Source organism: Pseudophryne corroboree, chromosome 3, assembly GCF_028390025.1.
Source record: "Pseudophryne corroboree isolate aPseCor3 chromosome 3, aPseCor3.hap2, whole genome shotgun sequence".
Taxonomy (NCBI): domain Eukaryota; kingdom Metazoa; phylum Chordata; class Amphibia; order Anura; family Myobatrachidae; genus Pseudophryne; species Pseudophryne corroboree.
In genome coordinates, this window is record NC_086446.1 from 121,706,983 (window position 1) to 121,729,823 (window position 22,841).

Consider the following 22,841-nt stretch of genomic DNA (forward strand, 5'->3'; position numbering starts at 1 on the left):
CAACTGTATGTCCCAGGCAGAAGCAACAGTCTCTCCCTCTCTTCTCTCTCCCCACCCGGCAAGAGGGCTGACAGGCTGACTGCCCCATCCTGGACACTGGCGGGCTTGCTGTTTAAATAAAATAATAAGTAAATTTCTTCTTAATGACAGGAGGGGAACGTGCCTTGATGCCCCCCCCCCCTGAATCCACCACTGCTCTGAGCCCCAATAGACTCTTTTTATCAAAGGATTGTGTTCACATTATACAAAAGAAGGAAAATGGATGCTTCATTACTTGACTGTGTCAGACTGATACCTTTTTTACAAGACTTGCTTCTGTATTTTAACTTTTGTCTACGTTATAGCAATTTTTATTTTTAAAGTATCTACCAAAGACATCAGTCCAGCTTATTGAGCAATCCTGTCATACAATATTCACTTAATGTGTGCTCTAGTTCCTTGTTATAAGATGGCATTGGTTTTATAGATCTGCATTATATTTGCTTTTTATTAATATTTATTTTGGGGATGTTTGCCGAGAGTGAGAGAGAAATGTAAAGTTCTGCAATGCCAAGAACTATCTTATTATTCTCCCATTGCTCTCTTTATTCTCAGACAGCCACTTTAACAGGCCTGAATTTTCTTCCCAGCAAGTAGTACCTGAGCATTTCTAATGCCCAATTTATTGCCAATGCTTCTTTCTTGACAGTGGCATAGTTTCTCTCGTTTACATTTAATTTTCTTATTAAGTATATAAAAGGATGTTCTTCACCCCCTTTGTTCTGGGACAAGACAGCACACACTGTATACCTACATCTGATGCATTAGTTTGTACCACAAATTCTCTTTAAAACTCAGGCACCATCAGAACTGGTTGGGTACACAATGCTCCCTTCAACTTCTGAAAAGCCTTTTCTGCTTCAGGATTCCATTAAACCATAACTGTCTGTTTGCCCTTGCAAATGTCTGTAAGAGGGACTGCAATTTTGGCAAAATTGGGTATAAACCTTCTATAATATCCCATGACTCCTAAGAAAGCTGTCACCTGCCTCTTATTCAGGAGTTATATACAATTTTGTATTGCCCCAATTTTATTAAGTTGGAGCTTTATCAAACCTTAGCCGATGGTGTATCCAAGATACTTTACTTCTTCCATCCCTAAACAACATTTTTTTGGGCTGGTTGTCAATCCTGCCTTATGGATGGAGTCCAACACTGCTTATACCTTGGGTAAGTGAGACTAGCAATAAGGACTATAAATGACTACATCATCCAGATAAGTATATGTCTGTGGGGCCTTAGAAGTCTTTCCATCATCATTTGAAAGGTGAAGGATGCCACATGTAATTCAAATGGCAACATCTTATATTAGAACAACCCTTCTGGTGCAGAAAAAGCTGTCTTTTCTTTAGGGTAACCTTAACCTCTAGGTCAGTGATTATGTCATGTCATGTTTAATTACTTTTACCCGGTAGGTCTGAAAACAAAACTGTTTCTTATGAGAAATTCTTTAGCCCCCTGCTGTTGAACAGTTGAGAGGGTTTTAGCAATTGTTACTTCTGGAATCAAAGGCACTAGGTTTACTGGAGAGACTGAGGTGGCTGACATAGCTACCTATCCTTCCAAGGTATTATAAGATTTACAGATTTGGTCTGGCTTTCTTCTCCTGGGCTGGTGCACTTTATTATTAACCTCCCCCACTTTTTGTAGGATTTCAAAGGGTCCTTACCACTTGGCCAAAAAGTGGGTGGGATCAAATTGTTTTGGATTTTTGAAACATGGTTGTAATGTTGATACTCATTGTGTTGGCATGGCTATAAATGATGTAATGCCTACATTCAGAGGTGTAACCAGAACTTTGGGGACCCCATAGCAATATATTGAAGGGGCTTTTTAAGAGACACCACTCCGCAACAGTTATTAATTTTATGTCCCACAATAGTGACCTAATTAATTTGAAACTGAAATCATAGTAGTGCCCTAGTTAATACTATGCCCCATAATAGTGCCCTAGTTTATTTTACCATCATAGTTCCCGAGTTTACATGATGTCACTTTGTAATGCTGCCAGTACACATTATGCCACACAGTATCCCCAAATCACATTATAATATAGTGTCCCCAGTTCATATTATGCCACTTTACAGTGCTCCCTCTTCATACTGTGTCACATTACAGTGCCCCAGTTCATATAATGCCACACTATAGTGCCTCCATTTAATATTGTGCCTCATTGAAGTGCCCCAGTTCTTATTATGTAACATTATAGTGCCCTCCACATTACAATGAGCAGATCAGATTATGCCACATTACACTGCCCTTAGTTCTTATTGTGCCACATTACAGTGTCCCCTTACCATTATAACATCCCCTACACTCTCCTGTCACTGAAAATGTAATGTCACACAATTCAGGCTGGGCAATGGATCACACCCAATTTCTTAGCAGGCAAATCTGGGAAATTACTATGCAACATTATAACCTGGGTCCAGGCCACTATAGTTACTGCACGCCCATGACGACAGTGTTGAAATGTCAACAATGTGCTTTCAGTCTGATTTCATCCCCAATAGTAAGCATAATGTTAACCCTGACCCTAATGGCAATGTCAACATTTTGTAGGTGCCGACAGTTAATGTCAACATTATTAATGTTGACCTTCTGCTGTTGGACATTGTAATTGGAGACAATCTGAGTGTAACACACACACACACACACACACACACACACACACACACACACACACACACACACACACACTCATACTATATATATATATATATATATATATATATATATGTTATCTAAAACAATCCTATTACAGTATTATAGTAATTGAAATTCAGTCTCAACAATGCACCATGGGGGTGATTCAGACCTGATCGCTGCTGTGTGTTTTCACACAGTGGGTGATCAGATCCTAACTGCGCATGCATATGCACCGCAATGCGCACGTGCGACGGACAACAGCAACAGGCATCACCGGCCAGCGACGGGATGGTGCAAAAAAGCCGATCGCATGGGTGTTCGCAAGGTGATTGACAGGAAGAGGCCATTTGTGGGGGGCAATTGAGCATCTACTGGGAGTGTTCCAGAAAGCGCAGGCGTTACCAAGCATTTGCAGGGAGGGTGTCTGACGTCAGCTCTGGTCACGATCAGCCTCTTCTCATCGCACTGTAGGAGGAAGTCCTGGGCTGCGTAGAGACTGCACACACAGAATTTTTGCACCTCAGCTACACATAGGAACGCACACTTGCACACCAAATTTACACTCCTCCTGTAGGCGGCGACTATCTGATCGCAGGACAGAAAAAAAACGCAGCCCAGCGATCAGATCTGAATTAGGCCTCATGTGTTAACATTGGCACTGTGCTTACCCTTACAAAGGAGAGCATAAAAAGGAAGGTATAATGAGTGTCATGCAGCCTAATTTACATCGATGCTATAACATGCCTGGTGCCGTGTCTCGTAAGCTTTATTTAAGCTTAGTTTATCTTGTGAAAATAATCAGAGCACAATAAGCATAAGATTAATAATATTTTCTTTATTTCTGTAGACCTTTCAGTTTACCTTTGGCTGCATCTGTACCATGCTGGCTATCAATGTTCTCACAATACAACTACCGCTGACTATTTACTATTCAAATACACTTTTTTGGGTGGGGATTCCGGTAAGTAAAGTCATATTCTCTTCCCTATCATGGTCTGTCATATATCCTAACAATCCACATTCTACAGATCACACGCATTTTGTCTTGTCCCAAGCTGCTAATCCACCCCATCTATTTACTAATAGCAAATCTATTTGAATTGCTATTAGCAGGCCAAGAAGAACACATTGCGGAAGTCAAAGAGTTGGGGTTCGGGCCAGATATGCTGCGGGTCAACCCAGTCACATGGCGGTAACAGCAAATACCTGGAAGACAGGAGAGGAATCAGTACAGGGCTGGCATGTGAGCCCACTGGGATGGGAGGGGTTGCAATGCTCAGTTCTCCAAAGTTATCTCTGCACGTGACTGTGGATCACAGGGCTGTAGGGAAGCTGTGGACACACCATACATTTCTCACCTGAGCTCAGCCAGCTGGACCAGATGTCCCATCCCTGGACACAGCGCCAGCTCCACTGAAAGACTGATTGCATCTTAGCGGCAGATCTCATGAAATCTGCCCACTACAAAACCACGCCTCACGCTGCCACGCACAGAATCATAAATTATTTCCAAAGTGAACAGGATGGCGGAATGAATAGGAATGTAACTACTGTAGTTCCACACAGCAGTCTGTGCGGAAGTGGCGGTATGCTATACCGGTGCATACCACCCCACTTCGAGCACTGATTCTACCCCCACACTCTTGACCACACACTTGCACACTATGGCCACACCATGAAGTCCTGGGGACCAAAATCTCTCATGACACACATTAAGATCAGGAACACATAAGTTCAGAAGTGCTGTATATTTATTAGGCCCAGATTTATCAAGCCTTGGAGAGTGATAAATAGCAGGGTGATAAAGTACCAACCAAGCAGCTCCTAACATCCATGTCACAGGCTGTGTTTGAAAAATTACAATTAGGAGCTGATTGTTTGCTACTTTATCACTGTGCAATTTATTACTCTCCAATGCTTGATAAATCTGGGCCTTATTAGCATAGCAGTGTCGGACTGGGGCATGTAGGGCCCACCGGGGGAATACAGTGGTAGGGGCACATGTTTAGGGGTGTGGCCAGTGTCTAAAGGGGGTATGCCCAGCCACCACATTGGTTTGCCTAACCATTTTGCAAGTGTTGGTCCCCTAGATAAATAGATACAGTAAATACTGTAGTGCATGCATGATAATGTACTAGATTAGTAACAGCATAGTCTGAAACCTGATCCCTAGAGGAGGGGTTGGGCCCCAAGGCAGTATGGCCCACTGGTGGTTTCCCCTGTACCCCTGTGGGCCAGTCCAACCCTGCTTATTAGCAGGTACGTGCGGTGAGCTAAATAGCTTAGGGGGCATTAGCTAGCACCAGAGACAGATTTAATTGCAATATATGAGCCAAAGAGTACATCTGGGCATTATACACAGGTGCAGCAGTATATACCCCTGGAAATTTTGTGAGTTTTGATCAGAGATGTGCGGAAAAGATTGCAAGGTGAGGCACTGCCTCACCTGCCATAGACTTTTTACTGCAGAGTTTTGGCTATAAAAATTATTAGAATAATACAAAAAAGATATTTCAAACATATTCTTTGTAGTTTACATATACTTTATACAGTAAAAACTCTGGTGCAAACGTTAGTATGACAGGAAAGGCTCTGCCTCACCTGCCTCACCCCACTGCACGTCACTGCTTATTAGGCAGCATTACATTCCACCAGTGAAAGTTGACTTTTTTTCCTATTATTGTGAGATGGATGATGTATTAAATTTGACATTTTAGAATACTATGAAATTACACTTTTGTAAACTTTTCCCCTTTCTAGTTCATTCTCTCTGGAACATTGGATGTTGTGGCTTACAGATGGCCCAGAACATTTTGGGTAAGTGGACATTATTTTCTTTTACTATATTTACTGTGTATATTTATTATTTATTAACAGTTTCTTATATAGCGCAGCAAATTCCATTTCGCTTTACAACTGGACACAATGATAAGACAAAACTGGGTAATAACAAACAGTCATAGAGGTAGGAAGGCCCTGCTCGCAAGCTTACAATCTATGGGGAAATAGGCATTGATACACAAGGATAGATGCTACCTATTGTATAATGGTCCTCCAGATTGCAAAGGTTCTTGGTGGGCTGCATGATATCACATGACAGCAATAATGAACCAGGATCAGGAGGAAGGGAGAGTGAAGAAAGAAAATATGTAACGGATATGTGTGGACTGTACAGTGGGGATATAATTGGATAGGAAAGCTTATAAAGGTAATGTGAGTGGTTCTGGAATTTGATACGCTTGTCTGAATAGGCGAGTTCTCAAGGAACGCTTGAAGGTTTGGAGACTAGAGGAAAGTCTTATTGTGTGTGGTAGGGCATTCCACAGAGTGGGTGCAGCCCAAAGAAAGTCCTGCAGTCATGCATGGGAGCAAGTAATGAGTGTGTAGGAGAAACGTAGAACTTGTGCAGAGTGGAGAGGTCGGGTTGGGAGATATTTTGAGATGAGTGAAGAGATGTATGTTGGTGTAGTATTGTTAACAGTCTTGTGTGTGAGTAAAAGTATTTTATATTGAAAACGGTAGAATACAGGTAACCAATGTAGGGACTGACATAATGGGTCTGCAGACGATGAACGTCTAGTGAGGAAGTTTAGCCTATAGAAATGTCTTTCTTGCAGAAATCATTACATTAGTGATTAAGGGGTATGTTCATCATGGAAAAATTGTGAACTGAGAATTATTAGTTTTCAATTCTCAGCCTTCTTGTTCACAATTTTTTCAGAATTCATCATTTCTGTATAACAAATTTATAACTTTCAAAAAAACTGCTCCTTTTGCAAAGACAGTTTTTGGAAAGTGATATATTTCTCCTTATAGAAGTGGCAGCCCTCCTCTCCCCCCCAACAATCCCCTCCCCTACTGCAGTCACTGCCGGCTTTGTATCAGCGCCCCCCCCCCCCTAACCGGGATGTGATCAGCGGCGGCCCCCTTGTACTGCCCGACATAATACTGGAGGGCTGCCCGGCTGACAGTGCTCCCCCCCATCTGCCCGTAAATTGACTGGCTGCTTGGGGCTGGCCAGCTGCTCACTACAGCGGTATTACCCCCCCCCCCCGCACCCCCTAACCCGCCAGTAAATAAATTGGTTTCCCAGCTACTCACCGCAGCGGCACCCCCCGTACACACCAACCCGCCGGTAAATGAATTGGCTGCCCGGCTGCTCACTGCTGCCGCGGCACCCCTCTCTGCTGCACAAGCTGCCGTGTAAGTGGCAGCTACTGTAGAGATTCTGAAACAGTTTTGCTATCAAACTCCGGAAAAAAATGCTTTTCCAGAGTTTGATGAATTAACTATTTTTATATTTATGTATCGTTGTTTAGCAAGTTCAACCATTAAAACATTATTTGTTTATGTTCTTATCATTACTGCTTTCCCTGTGTACAGCTTTGGTTTTATTTTCAGAAATGTTCTTCTCCCAATAGGTGGCGCTCTCCTTTATCTCTCACTTACTGACTTTTAGTGCTACCATCCCTGGTATTGTGTTTATTGATAAATCAATGAGAGATTTGCCTGGGATCTACAAATGTGATCTTCAGGATTATGATACCAACGTAAAGTGGGAAGAGTGCCAAAATGAATTTAGGCAATATCAGGTGTGTATCATCTATGTATACTATGGGTCTTATTCAGAGATGTACACACACCCGTGTTTTTCACAGTTGAGTGATTACCTGCTGTCTACGTATGCAACTAAGTCACAGTGTGAATGAGGATTTATTAGCAAAGTGAGGGACCCCAGGGGCAAATGCAGAATTTTTACATGGGTTTTACTTTTTATATAGATGTACATGGTCTTTTAGAATCTTTATTTAGATAGATAGATAGATAGATAGACAAAGGAGGCGGGATGTACTATTAGTCTTCGCGGGCCATCGCACCAATGCTAATCGTATATGTACTAACATATGTGATTAGTATCGCAATGCGATGGCAGAGGCCCCCTATGGAGCTTGGTGGTCCAGAGGAGAGGGTGTGTGGGGACCTCCGGGGGTCTCTGTCACGTCCCTGCTCCAGGAGGTGACGTCTGTAGCCATTTCCGGGCTTTTCCTCCTCCTCCCTGCAGCCGGAAGCACATCTGGCTGTGTTGCTGGGGGAGGAAGAGGCTGGAATCCGGGACTGTGACGGGAGGCTGCCTGCATTTAGGTATGGGGGAACGGCGTGAGCGGCGCTGGGCGGCAGGTGCGGAGGGATGCAGTAAGAAGCCCATAGGCTTTTATAGGGTATCACCATAAAAAGATGAGGATACCGCATCGATACACGGGCAGCCGGGGGTTAGCACATTTTTCCTTTAGTACATCCCACCCAGGATGAGGCAAAATAACTCCTAGATTTTAAATGTCAACAAAACAGGCATGGTAAATGCTATTCCAATGCATAACCTAAAAGTGCATGGAATACAGTTGATTTTCAATTTGTTTTATGTATTATATTGTCCAGATGGCAGTCTTCATTCATGATTATTATTATTATTATTATTATTATCCTTTATTTATATGGCACCACAAGGGATCCTCCGCACCCATTACACAGTACATAATCAAATGAGCAAACAAGAAAACGGCACTTTCAATTCAAGACAATATAAGACAGTTAGGTGCCATCAAAGGGAGTATGGAGTATAATATAGTGTAAGTAAGAAAAGGAAAGGCACATGAGGAAAGAAAGCCCTGCTCTTGCGAGCTTACAATCTAAAAGGTGAAGGGCTGACAGACCGGGGTGACATAGAAGGGGTAGACAGTGAGCATAGACAAGAGGGTTAGGAAGAGAATTGTCTGGGTTTGGTGAAGAAGTGGGTCTTGAGAGCCCAATTGAAGTTTTGTAGAGAGGTGGAGAGTTGGATGGGGAGAGGTAGAGAATTCCAGAGATAGGGAGCAGCACATGCAAAATCTTGTAGGTAAGAATGGGAGGAGGTAATCGGTTGGCAGGAGCGAAGAGGATGGGTGGGAATGTAAAGAGAGATAAGGTCAGAGATGTAAGAGGGAGAAGAGTGGGTGAGGGCTTTGTAGGTGAGTGTGAGTAGCTTGTATTGGATTCTGAATGGGAAGGGTAGCCAGTAGCGGTCCTGCAAGAGAGGGGAGGTGGATGTAGTATGTTTGGTGAGGCAGCATTGAGGATAGATTTGAGTGGAGAGAGGCATTTTTCAGGTAGGCCAGATAGGAGGAGAATACAGTAGTCCAATCTGGAGATGACCAGTGAGTGGATGAGGGTCTCAGTAGCGTCCTGGGTGAGAAAGGATCTGATCCTGGAAATATTTTTGAGATGGAAACGGCAGGTTTGTGAGAGGTACTGAATGTGTGGTTTGAAGGAGAGGGAGGAGTCAAGGATTACTCCAAGACAGCGCACTTGGGGGCTAGAAGAGATAGTAGTGCCATAAATGGATAATGAAATTGTGGGAGGTAAGGTTATGCGGGAGGGAGGGAAGATGATCAGCTCAGTTTTAAACATGTTAAGTTTAAGAAAGCGCTGGGACATCCAGGAAGAGATAGCAGAGAGACAGTTGGAGATATGAGTGAGGAGAGCAGGGGAGGACAGCTAGATTTGAGTATCATCAGCGTATAGATGATCTTGTAAGTCAAAAGAGCTAATGAGCTCACCTAATGAGGATGTGTAGAGAGAGAAAAGGAGAGGCCCCATAACAGAACCTTGGGGGACACCTACTGGTAGAGAAAGTGGAGGGGGGGATAGAGTGATGAGAGGAGACAGAGAAGAAACGATCAGAAAGGTAGGAGGACAGCCAGGAGAGAGCAGTATCACGCAGACCAAGGGTGTAAAGGATTTGCAGGAGGAGAGGGTAGTCCACAGTGTCAAAAGCAGCAGAGAGATCAAGGAGAATAAGTAAAGAGTAGTGGCCCTTGGATTTAGCAGCAATGAGGTCATTGCAGACTTTCGTGGGGGCAGTTTCGGTGGAGTGCAGAGGATGGAAACCAGACTGGAAAGGGTCAAGTAGTGAGTGGGAGGAAAGAAAAACAGTGAGGCGGTTGTAGACAATATGCTCAAGGAGTTTGGATGCAAAAGGGAGAAGAGAGATGGGTTAGTAGTTGGAGAGAGTGGTTGGATCAAGTGTAGTTTTTTAATATAAGGGGAGACAAGTGCATGCTTGAAGGCAGAGGGTACAGTGCCTAATGAGAGTGAGAGATTGAGTACTTGGGCAAGAGGAAGCGGAGAAGGCAGGAGGGAATAGGGTCAAGTGGGGAGGTGGAGGGGGGATGACTGGATGAGGACCATGACTTACTCTCCAGATACAGCGAAGAAAGAGGTGTCAGAGTTGGTAGAAGAGAAGGAGAGGGGGGGGGGGGGGGGTTGGGGAATGGAAGATGGGATTGTTCAGGTTCTGGTGGGATGTTATGTCCTGACAAATGTAGTTAATTTTGGATGTGAAGTACATTATGGTCATCGATTGACTATGGTCATCAATTGCAACCATCAATGGTCGCTTGCCATTTCACCATCGATGGCAGACACATAGCAATCCATATACCAAGGTGCATAGTTTCTTGCTATCTTTGCCTTTGCTCCCATCTCAGAACCAGCAGCTATATGAGGCAAATTACTACAGAAGGGCTAGTACAACAGTGACACCTGTAGACCTAGGAAAGCACATTTATGTGCTTGTCTGCATATACTGTACCAGTTTCAATTATGCCACCGCTGTGTTATGGTGAACATCTTCATTTAAACTCCTGATTTATTTAAATTAGCTCCACATACATAGCGTTAGATAGAAAAACCATTGTCTCTGTATGTTAGAAGTAAACCAGTAGTTGGAGCAGTGACGTGCGGTGGGGTAAGGCAGGTGAGGCAGAGCCTTTCCTGTCATACTTACGTTTGTGACAGAGTTTTGACAGTGTAAAGTATATGATAAATACAAAGATTACGTTAGAAATATCTCCTTTGCATTATTCTAATAATTTCTATAGCCAAAACTCTGGAGTAAAAAGTCTATGGCAGGTGAGGCAGTGCCTCACCTGGCTAACGTTTCCGCACATCTCTGATCAAATCTCACCAAATTTCCAGGAGTTTATACTGCTACACCTGTGTATAATGCCCAGATGTACACTTTGGCTCATATATTGTGTGTAAATCTGGCTCTGGGGCTAGCTAGTGCCACCCGAGCCATTTAGCTCACCGCACGTCCCTGAGTTGGAGCTATCACACTGCTTTCTTGGGTAAGACACCATCAATAACAGCAGCTATAGAACCATAACATGTTTGCTGTTAGATTCTATTTCTGTATCTCACTATGCTACACATTTATTTCCTATTGCTTTTAAATAAAATCTCCAAAAGTCATTATACTGTATTATTGTTAACAGGCTATCTTGAGTGGTTTGATGGTAATGCTGAAATGCCTTGTGTTCTTTGGTCTCATCACGTCTATCATTTCTATCAGCCACGGACTGATAAGGTGTTATAATAGCTGCTCATACAAGGTAGGTGTTACCATGACTTTGCTGAGTGCACTATGAGGTGTATACCAATGCCCAGCGTTATCCTTATGCTCCAGGCTGTTACACCTGTCTATTAATTGGAAATAAAGAGAAGAAAATCAGCTTGTGGTTGGGTAGTCTTTTAACTAATTATGTCCCAGATATATCAAGCCTTGGAGAGTGATAAATTGCATGGTGATAAAGTACCAACCAAACAGCTCCTAACTGCCATGTTACAGGCTGTGTTTGAAAAATGACAATTAGGAGTTGATTGGTTGGTACTTTATCACCGTGCTATTTATCACTCTCCAAGGCTTGATAAATCTGGGCCTAAAATTTACTTTTATGATATGCACTAAAAAATAATAAGGTGCTATTGGTAAAGAAAATTATTTGATATATAACCAGTGCGTACTCAAGATATCATTATAACAGATACAATACAACACAACCAAGCCTCTGTCATCCCTCATTTTCCAAAGATGATCAAGTAACCCTCTGGATCTGGTATCCGGACTCCAGGTCGACAACAAAAAGGTCGACACACCTTAGGTCGACACCAATTGGTCGACACACCTTAGGTCGACATGGGCAAAAGGTCGACAGGAACAAGGCCGACATGGAAAAAGGTCGACATGAGTTTTTCACAATTTTTTTCTTTTTTGGAACCTTTTCATACTTAACGATCCACGTGGACTACGATTGGAACGGTAATCTGTGCCGAGCGAAGCGAAGGCACCATGCCCGAAGCATGGCGAGCGAAGCGAGCCATGCGAGGGGACGCGGTGCACTAATTGGGGTTCCCGGTCACTCTACGAAGCAAACGACACCAAAAAAACATAAAAAATTCATGTCGACCTTTTTCCATGTCCACCTTGTTCCTGTCGACCTTTTGTCCATGTCGTCATTTTGTCCATGTCGACCTAAGGTCTGTCGACCAATTGGCGTCGACCTAAGGTGTGTCGACCTTTTTGTTGTCGACCTGGAGTCCTAGACCCCTGGATCTTCACTCATCAGGGAAAGATGATACCTTGAAAAACACCAATCTGTGGAGATCACAATGCAAGAAAAGATCCACTTTTTTCACTGAACATGTTTGTTCAGAAGTAATAGAAAATTACAAGTTATGGTATCCAGAGGCATGGACACCTTACCAGCCAAAGGAATCAGAAATGATATCAATGATTAACTGACTAAAAAAAAAAAATGAGCAGCATTGTCTGAGATTAGACAACGGAACAAGATAGTGAATGAATGAATCAGACAAAGAGGACAATATTGTAATTTGGCAAAAAGACAAATATATGAAAGAGGCAATCCGCCATCTTAATGATACTAGATGCTATCAGACATTTACATAGTTGTTGAGGTTAAAAAAAGACAAATGTCCATCGAGTTCAACCTGTATTATAAATTTTATATTAATTAAGGGGGCAATTCAGGATTGATCGCAGCAGCAAATTTGTTATCAGTTGGGCAAAACCATGTGCACTGCAGGTGTGGCAGGTATAACATTTGCAGACAGAGGTAGATTTGGGTGGGGTATATTGTTTCTGTGCAGGGTAAATGCTGGCTGCTTTATTTTCACACTGCAATTTAGATTTCAGTTTGAACACATCCCACCCAAATCTAAAGGTGTGTACACACGGTGAGATTTTTTCTTGAGATTTTGACTATATAGTCAAAATAGCAAGAAAAGTTAGTGCAAATCGCAAGGTGAAAGTCACCTTGCGATCCCGATGCGCGGCCCCGCCAGGTCGGCATCGCAAGAAAAGATAGACTGTGCAGGCAAGTCAATCCTTGCTAGATCGGTGTACTATCTAGTTCATCTCACATGTCAATGACATCTCACATAAGCCAAAATCGTAAGCACACATAGTCCATATCTCAAGAAAAGTTAGTCAAAATCTGTCCTATCTGGGCTCCGGGGAGTTCAAGGGAAATCGCAAGTAAAAATCGAACATAGCAAGGATCTCACCGTGTGTACACACCCTAACTCTCTCTGCACATGTTATATCTGCCCCTCCTGCAGTGCACATGGAAGGTCATTCCGAGTTGATCGCTAGCTGAAAATGTTCACTGCGCTGCGATTAAGGAAAAAAACAGCACTTCTGCACATGCGTATGCTGCGCAGTGCGCACGCATGATGGACTTTCACAATGGCCGATGTATTTTCACACAAGGTCTAGCGAAGCTTTTCAGTTGCACTGGTTGACGCAGAGTGATTGACATGAAGTGGGCGTTTCTGGACGTCAACTGACCGTTTTCAGGAAGTGTTCGAAAAACGCAGGCGTGCCAGGAAAAACGCAGGTGTGGCTGGGCGAACGCAGGGCGTGTTTGTGATGTCAAATCCGGAACTGAATGGTCTGAAGTGATCGCAAGCGCTGAGTAGGTCTGAAGTCAAGACGGACCAATTTTCCATGTTTGTGGATGGTGAGAACACATTCCATGACTTTCTTTTGAAGTTACTGGTATATGTTTTAAAAACAAACTAATTTATCTTTGGAGATGTTTTCTTTATCCAGACAAGAGGCACAGCTATGGGGACAGCCTGTACCCCCACCTATGCCAATATATTTCTAGGCTGGTTGGAAAGGGAGTTTGTTAGGAAGAGACCAATGAACAATTCATATGTAATATTCTATCCTTGCTACATTACATTGGTGACATGCTCATCATCTAGAAAGGCAACCGTACTGATATCATTAATTTCATCAACACACTCAGAGATAATAATCTGAATAATCATATTGACCTATGAGAGCAGAAACCTCTATATCTCCTTCTTAGATCTCAAAATTGGCAAATAAGCACATGTCCAACTGCATCCAAAACTTTTTTGGAAACCAAACACAACTAACAATCTTCTACACAGAAACCGTTCACATCACCCCTCCACCATTACCATCATTCCAAAAGAGAAGTTCTTACATCTGAGGAGAAACTGCTCAGACGAAGAAACCTTTTACAAAAAAAGCCATGAACTCCTGGAACAAAATAGACTACAAATTGTAGGTTGCAGTACAGCAACAGATATGTTTAAAGTGCTTTACACGCTTTTACAAAAACCAAGTAAGAACAAACTCGACCAATACAACCTAAGAAAAATCAAACCCCATTTGCTTTGTTGACAATTTCTGCTGTGAATGGTGGGAACACTGACCAATCCTTCTTTTTTTCTTACAAAATTATTGGATGACAAGGTTCAAATGAGCTGCTGCCGATTAACAAACTTGCACGACATTCTTAGTTAAGGTCACTTTTTAAAAAATCCAACCAAGCAACTGAAAATTAAGGGTCTTTCCCATTAGTCTCTTGTATAGCCTGCTCATACATACACAAGAAGTAGCTAACAAATATGGCACACTCCCCATGGACTCAGCAAACATATCAATTATTGTGTACTTCTTATGTACACTACTATGTTAACAATATACCCTGTACCATACTGTAAATCATAAATGTGTCCATTTTCCTTTCTAGAATGTATACTGTACAACACAATTTATTCTATATTTTAGCTTTATTCTCACTTAATAAATAATGAATCCTGCTACGCTATTCTGTTTCCCCATCATACTATTATCACTCTTTACTGGTCATCATTTCTCATCTTATTAGTTAATTATGTCACTTACACCCCTTTCACACAGAAAGTCAAATTACCGGGTTGAGGCCTTCCAACCTGTAATTAGCCGATAAATGCAGATCTTTTCTCTGTGTGACAGGGTCAACTCGGGTTACATTCCTGGGACTTCAACCAAAGAATTTACTAGGATCGGAGACTCTGGAATTTCGACTCGGGTTGACCATTTCACACAGAAGAAATGCCTGTGTTAATCTGCAAATTACCGGGTAGAACTGCTTCACCTGGTAATTTGCTTCCCTGTGTGAAAGGGGTCCGGCTAAGCAACTCGGCATTGAAATGCTGGGAATAAGCTGAGAATTTCAGGCATTTCTGTCTGAAAAGGGCGTCACTCTATATAAGTACCTAACAATCTTGCACTTTATTTTAACACGTACATACACACATTTATATTACACATAACATCTTCCTGATTTTATTTTGTCCATTTTTTTCATCTTATCCAATCACTATTCATAGTTATACTAGAGATGTGCACTGGATATTTTTCGGGTTTTGTGTTTTGGATTCGGTTCCGCGGCCGTGTTTTGGATTCGGACGCGTTTACTAAGCTAAGCGACCCAAGTGGCCGACACAAACACCTGGCCCATCTAGGAGTGGCACTGCAGTGTCAGACAGGATGGCAGATTTAAAAAATAGTCCCCAAACAGCACATGATGCAAAGATAAATGAAAGAAAAAAGAGGTGCAAGATGGAATTGTCCTTGGGCCCTCCCACCCACCCTTATGTTGTATAAACAGGACATGCACACTTTAACAAACCCATCATTTCAGCGACAGGGTCTGCCACACGACTGTGACTGAAATAACTGGTTGTTTTGGGCCCCCACCAAAAAAGTAGCAATCAATCTCTCCTTGCACAAACTGGCTCTACAGAGGCAAGATGTCCACCTCCTCCTCATCGTCCGATTCCTCACCCCTTTCATCCTCCTCCTCACAGATTATTAATTCGTCCCCACTGGAATCCACCATCTCAGGTCCCTGTGTACTTTCTGGAGGCAATTGCTGCTGGTGAATGTCTCCACGGAGAATTGATTATAATTCATTTTGATGAACATCATCTTCTCCACATTTTGTGGAAGTAACCTCGTACGCCGATTGCTGACAAGGTGAGCGGCTGCACTAAACAGTCTTTCGGAGTACACACTGGAGGTGGGGCAACTTACGTAAAATAAAGCCAGTTTGTGCAAGGGCCTCCAAATTGCCTCTTTTTCCTGCCAGTATACGTACGGACTGTCTGACGTGCCTACTTGGATGCGGTCACTCATATAATCCTCCACCATTCTTTCAATGGTGACAGAATCATATGCAGTGACAGTAGACGACATGTCAGTAATCGTTGGCAGGTCCTTCAGTCCGGACTTGATGTCAGCACTCACTCCAGACTGCCCTGCATCACCGCCAGCAGGTGGGCTCGGAATTCTTAGCCTTTTCCTCGCAGCCCCAGTTGCGGGAGAATGTGAAGAAGGAGGTGTTGACGGGTCACGTTCCGCTTGACTTGACAATTTTCTCACCAGCAGGTCTTTGAACCTCTGCAGACTTGTGTCTGCCGGAAAGAGAGATACAACGTAGGTTTTAAATCTAGGATCGAGCACGGTGGCCAAAATGTAGTGCTCTGATTTCAACAGATTGACCACCCGTGAATCCTGGTTAAGTGAATTAAGGGCTCCATCCACAAGTCCCACATGCCTAGCGGAATCGCTCCGTTTTAGCTCCTCCTTCAATCTCTTCAGCTTCTTCTGCAAAAGCCTGATGAGGGGAATGACCTGACTCAGGCTGGCAGTGTCTGAACTGACTTCACGTGTGGCAAGTTCAAAGGGTTGCAGAACCTTGCACAACGTTGAAATCATTCTCCATTGCGCTAGAGTCAGGTGCATTCCCCCTCCTTTGCCTATATCGTAGGTATCTGTATATGCTTGAATGGCCTTTTGCTGCTCCTCCATCCTCTGAAGCATATAGAGGGTTGAATTCCACCTCGTTACCACCTCTTGCTTCAGATGATGACGGGGTAGGTTCAGGAGTGTTTGCTGGTGCTCCAGTCTTCGGCTTGCGGTGGCTGAATGCCGAAAGTGGCCCGCAATTCTTCGGGCCACCGACAGCATCTCTTGCACGCCCCTGTCATTTTTTAAATAATTCTGCACCACCAAATTCAATGTATGTGCAAAACATGGGACATGCTGGAATTTGCCCACATGTAATGCACGCACAATATTGGTGGCGTTGTCCGATGTCACAAATCCCCAGGAGAGTCCAATTAGGGTAAGCCATTCTGCGATGATGTTCCTTGGATTCTGTAAGAGGTTGTCAGCTGTGTGCCTCTTATGGAAAGTGGTGATACAAAGCGTAGCCTGCCTAGGAACGAGTTGGCGTTTGTGAGATGCTGCTACTGGTGCCGTCGCTGCTGTTCTTGCTGCGGGAGGTAATACATCTACCCAGTGGGCTGTCACAGTCATATAGTCCTAAGTCTGCCCTGCTCCACTTGTCCACATGTCCGTGGTTAAGTGGACATTGGGTACAACTGCAATTTTTAGGACACTGGTGACTCTTTTTCTGACATCTTTGTACATTCTCGGTATCGCCTGCCTAGAGAAATGGAACCTAGATGGTATTTGGTACCGGGGACACACTAGCTCAAGCAATTCTCTAGTTTCCTGTGAATTAACGCTGGATACCGGACACACGTTTAACACCACCGAAGCTGCCAAGACCTGAGTTATCCGCTTTGCAGCAGGATGACTGCTGTGATATTTCATCTTCCTCGCAAAGGACTGTTGGACAGTCAATTGCTTACTGGAAGTAGTACAAGTGGTCTTCTGACGATCGACTCCCAGCAGCAACAACAGCAGCGCCAGCAGCAATAGGCGTTACACTCAAGGATGCATCGGAGGAATCCCAGGCAGGAGAGGACTCGTCAGACTTGACAGTGACATGGCCTGCAGGACTATTGGCTTTCCTGTCTAAGGAGTTGGTGGTGTGGTTTGCAGGAGCTTGGTTACAAGAGGAAGGGATTTAGTTGTCAGTGGACTGCTTCCGCTGTCACCCAAAGTTTTTGAACTTGTCAATGACTTCTGATGAATGCGCTCCAGGTGACGTATAAGGGAGAATGTTCCTAGGTGGTTAACGTCCTTACCCCTACTTATTACAGCTTGACAAAGGCAACACACGGCTTGACGCCTGTTGTCTGCATTTCTGTTAAAATAATTCAACACCGATGAGGTGATTTTTTTTTGTAATTTGACCAGGCATGTCAATGGCCATATTCGTCCCATGGACAACAGGTGTCTCCCCGGGTGCCTGACTTAAACAAACCACCTCACCATCAGATTCCTCCTTGTCAATTTCCTCCTCAGCGCCAGCAACACCCATATCTTCATCCTGCTGTACTTCAACAGTGACATTTTCAATTTGACTATCAGGAACTGGACTGCGGGTGCTCCTTCCAGCACTTGCAGGGGGCGTGCAAATGGTGGAAGGCGCCACCTCTTCCCGTCCAGTGTTGGGAAGGTCAGGCATCGCAACCGACACAATTGGACTCTCCTTGGGGATTTGTGATTTAGAAGAACGCACAGTTCTTTGCTGTGCTTTTGCCAGCTTAAGTCTTTTCATTTTTCTAGCGAGAGGATGAGTGCTTCCATCCTCATGTGAAGCTGAACCACTAGCCATGAACATAGGACAGGGCCTCAGCCGTTCCATGCCACTCCGTGTCGTAAATGGCATATTGGCAAGTTTACGCTTCTCATCAGACGCTTTTAATTTTGATTTTTGGGTCATTTTACTGAACTTTTGTCTTTTGGATTTTACATGCTCTCTACTATGACATTGGGCATCGGCCTTGGCAGACGACGTTGATGGCATTTCATCATCTCGGCCATGACTAGTGGCAGCAGCTTCAGCACGAGGTGGAAGTGGATCTTGATCTTTCCCTATTTTACCCTCCACATTTTTGTTCTCCATTTTTTAATGTGTGGAATTATATGCCAGTAATATATCAATAGCAATGGCCTACTGTACCGTATTGCTATATATTATATACTGGTGGTCAGCAAAATGATGCACTGTACTCCTACTATATATACTGCGCACAATTAAAATGCACCACAGGTATGTATGGATAGTATACTTGACGACACAGAGGTAGGTAGAGCAGTGGCCTACTGTACTGTACTGCTATATATTATATACTGTTGGTCAGCAAAATTATGCACTGTACTCCTACTATATATACTGCGCACAACTAAAATGCACCACAGGTATGGATGGATAGTATACTTGATGACACAGAGGTAGGTAGAGCAGTGGCCTACTGTACCGTACTGCTATATATTATATACTGGTGGTCAGCAAAATTATGCACTGTACTCCAACTATATATACTGCGCACAACTAAAATGCACCACAGGTATGGATGGATAGTATACTTGACGACACAGAGGTAGGTAGAGCAGTGGACTACTGTACCGTACTGCTATATATTATATACTGGTGGTCATCAAAATTATGCACTGTCCTCCTACTACTGCGCACACAACTAAAATGCACCACAGGTATGGATGGATAGTATACATGATGACACAGAGGTAGGTAGAGCAGTAGCCTACTGTACCGTATTGCTATATATTATATACTGGTGGTCATCAAAATTATGCACTGTCCTCCTACTACTGCGCACAACAACTAAAATGCACCACAGGTATGGATGGATAGTATACTTGACGACACAGAGGTAGGCAGAGCAGTGGCCTACTGTACCGTACTGCTATATATTATATACTGGTGGTCAGAAAAATTATGCACTGTCCTCCTACTACTGCGCACAACAACTAAAATGCACCACAGGTATGGATGGATAGTATACTTGACGACACAGAGGTAGGTAGAGCAGTGGACTACTATACCGTACTGCTATATATTATAAACTGGTGGTAAGCAAAATTATGCACTGTACTCCTACTATATATACTGCGCACAACAACTAAAATGCACCACAGGTATGGATGGATAGTATACTCAGTGGCGGTTCTTGCCACGGGCAAGCAGTACTTTTGCCCGGGGCGCCGCCTTCCGGAGGGCACCGGCGCCATCCGGAGGGCGCCGCACCAGGGCAAGATCCGCCACTGTGCCCCCCGCAGTGCCCTGCTGTGCCCCCCCGCTTTGAAGGGAACCAGACGCGTAGCGTCTAGTTTCCCTTCATTGAGAGGACCTTAGTTATGCGGTGCGCGATGACGTCATCGCGCACCGCACAGCAAAGGTCCTCTCCATGAAGGGAAACTAGACGCTACGGTCTAGTTTCCCTTTGTGTAGAGGACCTTTGCTGTGCGATGCGCGATGACGTCATCGCGCACCGCACAGCATAGTGGCACAGACACTAGGGGTCATAATTGACCTCTAGTGTCTATGCTGTTCTATGGGAGAGACGTAATAACGTCTCTCCCATAGATCGAAGAGAAGAGAGAGGGGAGAAGAGCGGTGCCACCGGCGGAGGGGGTCTGGATCAGGAACGGGGATGGTAAGTATTCTTTTTATTTATTTATTTATTTTCTTGCAGCATCGTGACCACGCCCCCAATTGAAGCCACGCCCCCATATTTTGCCCGGGGCGCCACAACTCTTAGAACCGGCCCTGAGTATACTTGACGACACAGAGGTAGGTAGAGCAGTGGACTACTGTACCGTACTGATATAATACTGGTGGTCACTGGTCAGCAAAATTCTCCACTATCCTCCTACTATATACTACAATGCAGCACAGATATGGAGCGTTTTTCAGGCAGAGAACGTATAATACTGGTGGTCACTGGTCAGCAAAACTCTGCACTGTCCTCCTACTATATAATACTGGTGGTCCCCAGTCCCCACAATAAAGCACACTGAGCACCGATATTTGCAGCACACTGAGCACAGATATGAAGCGTTTTTCAAGCAGAGAACGTAGATATTTTCAGCACACTGAGCACAGATATTTGCAAGCACACTGAGCACAGATATTTGCAGCACACTGAGCACAGATATTTGCAGCACACTGAACACAACTGAGAGAACGCTGCACGCCCTCTCCCTATCATCTCCAATGCACGAGTAAAAATGGCGGCGACGCGCGGCTCCTTATATAGAATACGAATCTCGCGAGAATACGACAGCGGGATGATAACGTTCGGACGCGCTCGGGTTAACCGAGCAAGGCGGGAAGATTCGAGTCTGCCTCGGAACCGTGTAACATGGGTGAAGTTCGGGGGGGTTCGGATTCCGAGGAACTGAACCCGCTCATCTCTAATTTATACTCATGATACAATTTTCTTTTCTTCAATATTTTCATATTTTTTCATTCTTGCGCCTCAATTATATCACTTGATTCATTAGGGGGAGATGTACTAAGCCTTGGAGAGAGATACAGTTTACAGAGATAAAGCCCCAACTAACTAGCTCCTAAATGACATTTTTTAAACACAGGGGCAGGTGTATTAATCTGGAGAAGGCATAACGAAGTGATAAACCAGAGATAAGTGCAAGGTGATAAAGGCACCAGCCAATCAGCTCCAATATGTAAATTAACAGTTAGGATCTGGTTGGCTGGTGCCTTTATCACCTTGCACATATCACTGGTTTATCACTTCCTTATGCCTTCTCCAGGTTAATACATCTGCCCCACAGTCTGTAACATGGCAGTTACAGCTGATTGGCTGGTACTTTATCTCTTTCCAATTTATCTCACTCCAAGGCTTAGTACATCTCCCCCAGGTGGAGCTGTAATAAACAGATATACTATAGAGTAAGGTATATATGTGATTTTCCCTTTTTACGGAACAGTAGGAATTGCTACCGGTCCATCCATCGTGATTAATGCACTCCCACCGGAATCCGGTCAGGATCCCAGCTGTCGGTCTGTCGGGGTCCCGGCAGTCAGAATACCAACCCCGGAATCCCAACTCTGTTTGCAATGCTGACACAGTCATCCCGAATAGGGTCACCTTCCCAGTGCCGGAATCCTGGCAGCCGGGAACCCCAATGACCACCCGCCAGAACACAGAACATGTAAGCTTTGTGTGGGGGAGGGAGAAAAGGTTACGTGTAGGCTGCGGGGAGGGGGGGGGGGGTTAGGTTTAGGTACCCACCAGGGAGGGTCAGGGTTAGGCTGTGGGGGGTTAAGCTTAGGCTTCCGGGAGGATGGGGGGGGGGGTTAGAATTAAGCACCTTTGGAGAGGGTTAGGGTTAGGCTGTGGGGAGGGCAGGTTAGGGTTAGGGGGCCAGGGGACGAACGTAAGTATACGCTGTGAGTGGAACACTGCCCTGTGTTGTTACATCAGGGTGGTGCCTTTCACATCAGCAGGAGCAACAGCAGAGGCAGCCACTGCACTTCATTTGCAGTGCCAGGAGTCGCTCGCTCAGTCCAATGCACTTTATATGGGCAAACAAAAGAAAGTAGTTCCGATCTTGGACATACAGTACACTGAAATTACCTGATATCTTTATGGCAAGCTGTCAATTCTCTTAATCTTTACCTGTAGCTCTGATTTATGAGTGGTTGTTTTTCTCCTGTGAGAAGTATTATTAAAACTGAAGCATATACTACAAATGTATTGTTATTTTGGCTAAAAAAAAATATTTCATCACTATAAATTCTGAGTTGGATATTTTAATCTGTGTTACTTTATTTTAGGTTTCACATTTTTTGTTTTAGATTTTAGCCTCACACAATGGGTAGATGTACTAAAATTGTAGAATGATAAAGTGGAGAGAGATGAAGTGCCAGCCAATCAGCTCCTAACTGCCATGTAGAGGCCGTGTGAAAAATGGCAGTTAAGAGCTGATTGGTTGATGGTTTATCTCTCTCCACGGCTTAGTACATCTGCCCTGTCCTCTTTCCTACACTGTATATTGTTTCATTGTATCAGTTGGTGTGTTCTTCTTACCAATACCATCTTACTAGTTTTTAGTGCATATCATAAAAGTTAAGTTTTAATTCTTAGTTAAATGAGTGTTCCTACCACAAGCTAATTATTTTATTTGTATCACATTACTATGCTCATTAAGCAACATGTTACATAGATCCCTGTGCACCAGGGCAGATAAATGGCAGGATGTGCTG

General features: G+C 43.9%; 1 protein-coding gene across 2 annotated transcripts in view; it reads left to right on the forward strand.

The window, feature by feature from the left end:
- Positions 1 to 22,841, forward strand: part of LOC135054944 (uncharacterized) — a 236,422-nt gene that overhangs the window by 209,533 nt on the left and 4,048 nt on the right. For both annotated transcript variants that reach the window (XM_063958436.1, XM_063958437.1), the window contains 4 exons: positions 3,536 to 3,649; positions 5,449 to 5,505; positions 7,110 to 7,280; positions 11,001 to 11,117. In XM_063958436.1, the coding sequence (XP_063814506.1) occupies positions 3,536 to 3,649; positions 5,449 to 5,505; positions 7,110 to 7,280; positions 11,001 to 11,117 (459 nt within the window). The remainder of the gene's footprint in view (positions 1 to 3,535; positions 3,650 to 5,448; positions 5,506 to 7,109; positions 7,281 to 11,000; positions 11,118 to 22,841) is intronic.